The sequence below is a fragment of the Trachymyrmex septentrionalis genome, unplaced genomic scaffold (assembly GCF_001594115.1).
Source record: "Trachymyrmex septentrionalis isolate Tsep2-gDNA-1 unplaced genomic scaffold, Tsep1.0 scaffold42, whole genome shotgun sequence".
In the NCBI taxonomy this organism is placed as follows: Eukaryota; Metazoa; Arthropoda; class Insecta; order Hymenoptera; family Formicidae; genus Trachymyrmex; species Trachymyrmex septentrionalis.
The window spans coordinates 467,545-478,374 of record NW_017305590.1 but is presented as its reverse complement, the minus strand read 5'-3'; the positions used below and the strand labels follow the sequence as shown (position 1 = coordinate 478,374).

General features: G+C 29.1%; 1 protein-coding gene across 5 annotated transcripts in view; it reads right to left on the bottom strand.

Moving 5' to 3' along the window:
* Positions 1–10,830, bottom strand: part of LOC108751246 (laccase-4-like) — a 22,590-nt gene that overhangs the window by 10,825 nt on the left and 935 nt on the right. Inside the window, exons 1-3 of one of the 5 annotated variants that reach the window (XM_018491333.1) lie at positions 2,923–3,170; positions 1,285–1,735; positions 691–790 (exon numbers count right to left, since the gene is read on the bottom strand). In XM_018491333.1, coding sequence (XP_018346835.1) covers positions 691–790; positions 1,285–1,411 — 227 coding nt within the window. In that variant the 5' untranslated portion in view covers positions 1,412–1,735; positions 2,923–3,170. The other 4 variants (XM_018491331.1, XM_018491332.1, XM_018491330.1 and 1 more) reach the window with 4 other exon arrangements.

Sequence of the window (10,830 nt, the reverse complement as noted above, 5' to 3'; positions counted from 1 at the left end):
AAATTAATGTTGCGCAATATTTCGTAATATTTTCCTATAAGGCATTCTTGTCTAATTTTTAATCTTTTCTCTCCAATTTGTTTGCCGCTTCTTCTATTTTTCATAAATATTAAATTATATACAACTATATCTCAACTATATATCTTTTTAAGAAATATAAAAAGCAAAAAATAAAATAAGCAATTAAGGATTAATTAAAAAATTTCTTTCAAAAAAATCCTTTAAAAAATTTTTTTAAATTGTAGGAGAAATATAAAAGAAAAATATAAAAAGACAAAAATATTATAATTCGATTATAATTTATTAAATCATAATTTATTAAATCAAAACGCCTTTGATTATCAACATTAGTGTGACAATCAGCGATGATAATTAGTTATTTAATAAATACATAAAGAACAAAACGAATCATGTGCCTTTTGACGTTTTGCTGAGAAAAATTTTTGGTTGAAAGTTAACAAACCAGATTTTTCCAATTAATAAGTATTCTCGTTATCTCAATTAACATTATAATAGATTCAATCAGAAAATTCTGGTTTGTTTATTTTCAACTAGAATTTCAATTAATGCAACCACATTCTTTTTCTAGTGTCCGTAATAAAGTTTCTCCTGTATCTTATATCATGAATATACGGATATTATATTCTCATAAGACAGATGTAAGGCATAACTAAGTGATTTCTGACTTACTTGCTGAGCGATTGAAAGACTTCTAACGTTAGTTTCACTCGACAGATCATAGGCCAATCCAAGTGATGACACGGTCTGTCACAGGATAGGAATGTTTGTTCTGAAAAAGAAGGATAGAAAGAGCTAAGAAAAGAAAAAAAATTTTTATACTCAAAGCGAAGAAAGCAATTTTCCTTGCCCCCATCAACCGGAGAAAAAATACAAACCGGCAATCTATAGAGATGAAAGTACAAACTACGAGTACATAGAAAGTGCCATATAGTAAAGAAAAGTTCATGATGCGCATACACATTAGAGTCATTGCGCAGATTAGAAAAAATAAAAATGCACTTTGCATATTATTACGAATTATCGCCAACACATAGCAAAGCTGATCTCTAACATTAAAAACGATTTAAGTCGTTTTTAATTGATATTATAATTTAGTTAATAAAAATTCTAAAATATATTCAATTTCTTACATTATTATAAAAATATATTTTACTTTTTTATTGTTTGAATAGAGAAAATTGAAAGATTATCAAACTTATATGAAGCACAAGCCTAAATATATCGGCGCGTATAATTTTTTACATATTAATTATGTCAACTTACTGGGCCTATAATTGTTAACATGCAAAAACGTGGCCGCAGCGACGATCATAGTAACAACCACCAGACATCGTAAAATATACGTAGTCGGTGTTGTCACATGATGAGGAACAGATTTAGGAGAATACATCGCCAACCAACGTTGTTATCCGACGATAACAAGAGGTGACGGCATTTATTCCTTGTGAGCTTTAAAGATCGACAGATTTTAGATGAACAATTAATTTTTATAAACCATACATGCGTCGATTAAATTACGAAAATTGTGAATATGCTATTAAAGTAGCGAGTGTGTATTTAATAATCAATTGTCAAGATATCATAAGTTTCTGTTAATAAGTAAGAGTCAATTTTTTTAATTAGATTGATGATTTTCTGCTGAAGACTGAGCCAAATGTTGATGTCAAGAATTAGAAAATGGTGGTGGAGAAAACGGCAGTGGACGAAACCAGCTCTGAAAAGAGAAGAGTATCCATTTGTACAGATGAGACCGAAAGTCGAGTCTACCTCGTTGCTTTCCTCGTTCTCGTTAGGCAGACTCCTTCCAGGTCCCGGCTTTAAAACAAACCGTTCATCAATCAACTTTCATGAGACAACTGTGAACGAATTGCAAAGATTACGTTTGAAAAGACAGAATCAACGGATGATTATTTACTGTGACTAATCATATATTTGATTTTATCACGCATTAACTGCTAAAAACTGTTTCAAATTACAAATTCTTCATTCGGTTATAATTGCAAGTTGACAGATCACTGAAAGATTTTGTAACAGATGTATATGTGATGATAAGCGTAACAAATAGCAATCATATTTTCTTGCGCGCAAATATCTCTATTTTATAAATAAATAGAGGAAAGTCAAAAGAGAGTAAGGTCAGGGACGTTTATGCGATTGCTTTCGTTCCCGATTAGGAGGTCATTATCACGTAAAAGTCACGTAAAGGTGTATTACGTAGAAACTAATCTAATCTATTGTATAATATTCATATAACGTGTCGTAATCCGGGCATGCGTCTGACATGCAGAATTACATATCTGAAAGTCCTGATCGAAAGCATTATTCACACTTCACGCACGAATTTCACCACAGAAATCTATTTGCAACACGGGAGCGAATCATTGTAGCGCATAGAGTATAGGACAATATATTATTTAAAAAATTCTGTATAATAAATTATTGAATATATTAATCCGTTAATTAATTTCAACGTTTAGTTTTTTATTTTTATATAAAATTTGTATTTATACAATACAAAATCTAGAAAATAATTCAAATCTGTGTCAAAGATTCTATCCTGTGCGCAATTTAATTTACAACTGTCAATGCACTGCATCGCTGCAGTTTATTTTGTTCCATTTTTTTTTAAGCATTAGCCTTCTACATATGTAGTCTTCCGTTATAAAACGCAAGTCACGTTTACGTCAATAGGTGATCGATACAACATATCCCGCAGTTAATGACTACGCAATACGCGGGAAGTTATCAATCAAAAAGCAACGTATGTCTTTAAATAACGCGATAGAAAAAAATAAACTTAAAAAGAAACATGACGAAAGGTATCCTTAACAATCATGTGTAAAAAAAAATATAACAAGAAGAAGTATATGAGGAAGAATATAGATCTTTATGTCACTGCACCACTGCGGACATTTACGTGGAAACCGACACAACGAAACCGCGGATACAGTCGCACTCCCCGTCGTAGACTGATAGGAACATCGAGACTCCGAAATTCATGACTGGAACGTTTCTCTCCCGCTCCCTTTCGCTATTTCAACGTTCCTCCTCACTTCCTTATTGCTTTATGACTAAAGCTAAGTATGCTTATGTACGCTGTGAGGATTGAGTCTCGCTTACTCGCGTAAAACTATTTAAACCAAATGAACTCGCAAGTGGACTCTAAAAAAAATAATGATCGAAATAGCACTCAAGTTGCAATAAAAATATCCACGATAACTTTACGAACGTTCGCTCTATAAAAATGTCCGACTGCTTGCAAATTATGTTGGTTACTACTAAAGTTTGTTTAGATTCAATTGCATTGAACAATAGTCATCAACAATAGAAAAACATTTTATTACATAAAAATGATTATTAAAGTTGATGATATCAAAACCTTTCCTCTCTCGAATATAAATTGTCTGTTACATTGTTGCAAAAAATCGCTATGACTACGTATGTTTAGTGGCGGATAAGTTAATTGGGATCGATCTGAAATTATTGAAGCGATAAATGACAACGCGGCATCTTTTATTTTATATTTTATATTAATCTCTCCATCTATCTCAGCCGTACATTATTTTACTACTTTGAATTTAATATAACAAATGTCCTCAGCTTTTTTACAAATATCTTGCGAAAATTGTTGGCCATTTTTACGAATAGAGAATAATCTCTCTGAAAATACTGGTCACTTGCTATTTAATTTGTCTCTATATTAGTTGTTTTTATTCGCGATACGTGGTTTAATTTTGTTTTATATGTAAGAAATAATTAATAATAAATTAGTATTAGTTATTTTATCTAAATATAATTATATGAATCGATTTCTAATTAATGTCTTGTAAATGACAGCTCGACGATGAGTTCGAATGGAAGGTGTCGGAACGACATTTGTGACCAGATGTTTTTCTATCAATGGCTAATAAAATCGAAAAATAAAGCGGAATGATGCATAAGGATGATTGGAACAAAATAATTCTCATAAATCACTGCACCACTATCAGTTATCGATACATGAACCCGCCGTGTAACGGCTGATATCGTCGCGCACCCGGTAGTCAACTGACGAGGAGGCCCAATTTCGTTGCTGCGATCGTACAAATCGTGACGTATTATTTTCCCTCTCTCGTCCAGTAGTGGTCCAGGTACTCGAGGACCAAGGATCAGGACCGACCGGTTTTTTACACATATCTCCGCGTACCAACGCCTCGCATTTCCTACGTGGCGTTAAATGTAAGGCGACCTGTATGCCCGAGATATGTGTCAGAGGCTGTGTAACGACGAGTGAAAGTTCGCCAACGGGCCCCCTCTGTGATTGAAGGCCCCTACCATCCCCGACACTATAGACCCCAGGTTCCATCTCCATCGGCTGACTACGCGAACACTTTCATCTCCCGACCTTTCTCCTTCATGCTGGTCCAGCCGGCGTATAGATTTCGCTTTCACTGATGCCCAATCGATTCCACTCTTACTTATGTGGATGGACAGAAACAGTCATCACGCTACTATATGGAAAACAAGTGACGTTTCGCTTTAACAGGATACGCTTAAGCTTGCGTTTCTTCGGTCATTCACTGAGATTGCGACATCCCGTTGCCCGATCGAGCGCACTTTCTAGAGAGAAAGATAATCGGATATTTTAAATGTACCTGTATAACAAACTCAGATGAAATCGATGAATGATTCGGTTGTTCGAGCGGAAATATACCTCACGAAAATTGTTACAACATCGTATCAAAAGAACTATTCAAATTAACACAATACGTACGTAATATAAATATAGTTTTCTTCTTTATGCGCTATTTCAAGATATAAAATCAATATTAAAAAATTTTCTTTTGTAGCAAAGAGAAAGGGGAAAGATGAAAGAGATATATAGATATTGATGTTTATTAAGCTCTGGAAATACAAAATTAAATACAATTGATAAAGCAAAACTTATAAGAAATATATACTGAATTAATAGAAAATAATAACAAAAATTAATTTTAAAAAAAGAAAAGGAGAAAAATAAATTGTGGGTATTAAAATTTATTACCTTTAATGCAATGCCTTTTTTTTCTAAATCTATTTTTCAATCAAATCTTAAATTTTTTTTAACAAGACCGCTTCTTTCTTTAAACAATCGATGAACAATTTTTTTTTAATTAAAAATTATTATAGATGTATAGCAAGCAAAAGAATAAATTGACGAATGATGTAAAGTTAATTAAGATATATTGGTCCATTTAAATTTACAAAGATTAAATAAAATAAAAATTTGTGGAAACGACATAGCTTTGCATTTCTCTCTGCGGAAATGAATTACGGATAACATACAAAACAATAGAGAAAACGATTGTATTTCCTGTCATCGTAACAATTTAAGCATTCTCTCTACATGTTGCAAACAAACATGTCAAAGATAGTAGACAAAAGAAAGATCAGTTTCGAAGACTAATAGTCGTGTGAACCTATAAAGGCACGAGTAGTGCAATGGGTTTTATGTAATAAACCATTAATACACAGAGAACAATTTTGCTGAAGTATCTAAAAATTCAGCTAGATACAGAAAATAATTCTATTGTACCAAAATAACTATATAGGACTCTCAAACATGATGAGCAATGCTGAAAAAAGTTTTGACATTCCAGTTTGAGCGTCCTACATAAATATTTTGATGGTGCAACAAAATTATTTTCATATTTGTATTCAGCTAATTTTTAGATATTTCAGTAAAACTGTCTTCTCTATATGTAAATGAGTCAGAAGTCAGGAGCGTATTATAAGCGAATCAGTAATGTATCATAAGGCAGTAATGAGTCAGTAATCACTGACTGCGTGGAGATAGTTAAATTCCATTTCTTATAATTTAAAATCATTTAAAACTTAGATTATGTTATGACCGATCAATTACAGTTATTATGTGCAGTGTATTGTTTGCTCTGAGAACTATTACCTTTCTAATTGACTGAAGTGTTGTGACGTAACGATCTTATGTGATTTATGCTGGATGTAAGTTTTTTGAGATTTATGATGTAATTCTAATTTATCTCTAGTATATGTTATAAGTGGTAACTAACGGCTTATTGTAGAAAGCTCATTATACTTTGAAATTGATATACTCTAAAATATCTGTCCCCGAATTTAATTTCTTAATAATCTTAATGATATGGAGAATGTTACATGAATAAAAACTTTTTTTACTGCAATAATGGTAGTTAATATTTCACACAATTACGACAATTGGAGAAAACATATCGCAAAATGTGAAATTTCTTTTACGTGTTATTATCTAATGCATATTAGATAACATTAAATTGCATTACATAGATCCATAATGATATTAAGTTATCTAATCGGCATTTTAAAAAACGGTTGTTATTATCACGCGTCATGCAAATATTACTTTCTAATTTTGTAAGTAATAACCGCGTTCTAATGCATCATAAATAATAATTTACGTTATTTCTCTCTCTTATTTGGCATCTCTCTTTTAATTCTATTATATTATATTTCCGTCTTCATTTGTCTATGAAAATGCAGGAAGAGTTAGTAATGCAATTATTCACTGTAACTTAACTGTAATACTGCTTGAATATTGCTCGAAGTGAAATTGCTCAGTCGTGAAATTATCGAAGTCATCAATAAGAGACTGAAGATATTATTTATCACTTGAGAAAGTGAAAGACGTATCCTGAGGCGTATCTTTCTATTGCGCTAATAAAAATTGTATTGTACTGTTCTCTTTTGATAAATTTTTATTTTAATCGTTATGCTAAGCAGCATTTGAGTAAAAATCTCTCAGCCGTAGAAATGTTTTACTTGATGATTTCGTATCTTGCGTTTAACGACAATTTATTTCTTTTTATGAGTCATTAATCAAGATTTCATTTGATGTTAAAAAAGAGATTAATAATTTTAACGTACGTATATATTGTATAATAGAAAATATAATCTCGAATATATATCCAGAGAAAAAGCTATAGCAATAACAACTATAAACATGACGATTATATCAGTTTTATATATAGAATTAATGTGCATAGTTGAATAAACTATTTTATCTTCGCAACTGGGATCTTTAAAGACATCATATTTTGTAGAAGAGTTATTACTAACGGAAAAGTTAAAATTCATTTTGCCAGCAGAGGATTCTAGTTACAATAAATTTATACACTCTATATAAGTATACATTAATTCTATATACAAAGATTGTATAAAGGTTGCAAATATTCTCACATTTTCTGCATTATGTTTAATCTAATGAAAATAAAATATACTACTTTTGTTATTTATCAATTTTCGGAATAAGACTCTCGGATATCAATGTGTGTATCACAATAGTTGGAATGGCTTCGTACACAGAAAAACTCCACGTTTACTATGTAATAATTCATGCTTTCACTCGTTTAATTTGACGAAACGCATCTCTCGTACTTTTCACAATCCATTAAGTACAAGTATCTCGTACGTATATTTCGCTAATACAATTTCTAAGAAATAAGTGATTTTGTGTGCATTACATTTACGCAAGACTGATCGCGACGATCATCAAATATTCGCAAATGCACAATCGCGTATGTGTATGCGATACATCGATTACCTATAAAATATGCGATATAAATCACAATACAATCATCGATGAAGCTACGGAAATTATATATGTTCGTTTATTCATTACCCAAATAATACGATAAATAAAAGTTGACAGTATAACTGTAGCACTTTGTCGATATAATTAACCAATACATCTTTCATACACATAAATTATTTTTTATACAATTTGTGTATTTGATTAGCAAACGTGTACAAATTATTATGAGAAACTGGAATGAATCGGAACATTTTTACACGCGATTTGTAATTTATATTACTACTGTTGTAAATGTCACGGAAAGTTAAAATAAAAATAGTTTAACATTATTATACACATAAATAAATTATCTTTAAAAATAGTTATTAAAAGTTGAAAAAATATCTTTTAAGGCTGCTAACAATTTCACAATTTCTATCTTTTCACATTTTCTATCTTTTATCATAATAATCAATTTTGAGAAGCTGATAAAGAATATTTTAGATTTCTTAATCATTTTCGATAAAAATTGGTAATATAATTAATTTATTGTAAAAATTGAGATTATTAATTTCATTTATATTTGTTTGCTAAATTGAATATTTTAGTATTTATTAAAACGATAATTATAGTACAACTAAAATTAAATTTTTTGAAGAATTCAAAGAATGGTATTGTTATAATCTCGAAGTAATTAAAAAAGTTTTAAATATATTTTATACGCAAATAAAAAAGCTAACCTCATCAAGATCTTGTCTCCTAATTGTACAAATAAATGACTATTATTAGCAAGCGAATAAAATATTTTAGCAAAAAGATTATAAATTTCTAACACTTTTTTAAATATACTGGTTTATAAGGTACAATTAAAGTTATTAGAAAGTAAAACACCGGTGAAATTTGCTGTCAAAAGGCGCAAGCAATCAAAGGATATGGCACGACAGATACTTTTTTGAAGTATAAAAGAGGAGAAAGTGAAAGATATTTAGTCAGCTACAAAAAAATATTGACACTTTGACCACTATTACATTATGACTAATAACAAATTCATCTCTAAAACAAATGCGTCTCTAAAACGGAAATGACATTATTGAAAAGCAAAATCGTATGCGCGTATATCGCAGCGATGCTTTTTTTTTGTACATTTTAGCAACATTTATAATTAGCACGGATGTGACATACGAAAAGTATTCTTCTTTTTCTTTCTAACTAGAAAGGATTAACCAAGAAATTTATTGCTATACCGTTTACGAAGTGAAATTAAGGATGAACGTATTATTTTTGAATAACATTATGATGCTTGTATTATTAGGAAAGCTGTATGTACATATACCAATATGTATTTTTTCTTATATCCAAATATGCTCAACAAAGATGACCTCCAAATGATAAAAATATGATTTTAAAAATATTTAAATTCAGTATAAAGATACTGCTAACGCTTGTGCAATATAATGAGTATAACAGAAAATTAAATTTATTTTAATATAATTACTTCTTTGTATTCAAGGCATTCGAGTCACTTTTAAGCTATTTAAATGCATATAAATGTATATACAAAATAATCTTTTGGTGTTATGTATGCATTGACTGCTGTATTTCATTGACATACTAAAAAAAATACATTCGCATTTTTTGTGAATATGAGAAGGCAAACCACTTTTACAAGGTAACAAAACTTCAAAAAATAAAAATAATAATTACATACAAGGTATACGATTTTTCCGCATAAATAAAAGGTAAAATTGCATGTGAAATTTTATTTAATTATATATTATTTAAAAAATATATAATACCAAAATTTTTTCTTTAGAAATAGAAATATTTTATATTCTGCACATAAAATAAAAATAAAATTCTTTAATTACTATCAATTTATGAAAAAGATGTCATTGTATATACATCCATGACAGAAATGTTATTAGATATTTAAATTATCTTTGTTGTACTTTTGTTTTTATAATAACAAATAGGTTTTTTTTATTTTTTTACTATTTCAGTAAAATATTCTTTACTGATGCTTTCCATCAGATAATGCTAAGATTGATGGTATGTCTAGAAGCATGACAGTACAGTACAGTATGTCAAGTTGAGACATATAGTAAATGCTATCTCGCGTGTTATACCCGAGAAATGTAGCCTCTAGCAATCAGCATCCTTGCAGTGGAATTAGTAACGGAGATGCAAATAACGGTAAATTTTGATTAAGATCATTCACCTCTTCACTATCAGAGTATTTCAAGTATTAAAAGCAACTTGTAGATATATCGTGCTTTGAAATAGGAAAGCTTCTATACTTCTTTTCATATGGAAATCTTTCATAAACAATTTTGCTAGTAAAACATAACTTGAATATATTTTAATCTTATCTCAAAATTTTCGAAGAGAGAGAAGGATTGTGTTATAATTTTAACAAAAATATTCTGCTTTGTGAGTCATGTGAGAAACAATTTGATAATATGTTAATGTCGACGCATACGAATTTATATATAATATAATACTGATTTTTTAAATGTAAATTTAATATTTTTTATTTATTATTTTAATGAACTGAGGAAGACTAAAGTCGAAATTTGTTTGTATGTTTGTTTCCTATATATTATATTTTAACTGAGTAACTCTATATTTGAACTCTAACAAACCATTTTATATTTTTGTCCTTATTTGCTCATAAATTGACCTTTCTGTTATCATTATTTGCATTACAATCTTGAGCTTCATTTTTGTTTTAAATTTAATGTGTACGATCTAGGATGTCAGAATATTTGCACACAGTTTGTTGCGTATAATTTATCTGTTATAGGTTGTAGTGTTTTAGTATGTCTTCCATATCATATTTTTTATATTATGATATAAAATTCTTTTTTAATAATAAAACATTGATAAAAATTGTTTTTTTATGATATTTTTGCATTGTGTATTTTTTAAATTTATTTAGGATAAAATTAGTCAAGAAATGTCTATAATATCACACTGATTATAAATATAAAATATAAACTAATAATCACATAAATAAATAATATTAAAAAATTATTTGTCAGTTTCTATTCAAATTCTTTTAATAATAATAGATGTAATAATAGATGTTTATATAATTTATATGATAATACCCCAGGAAACAATATTTTATATATAATTAAATACAATTTTATATATTTGTATATAAATGGATATACTTTGTATATAATTTATATATATAATTATATATAATTACATATAATTTTATATGTAATTAGTTTTATAAGTTTGCCCAATATATAATTATATAT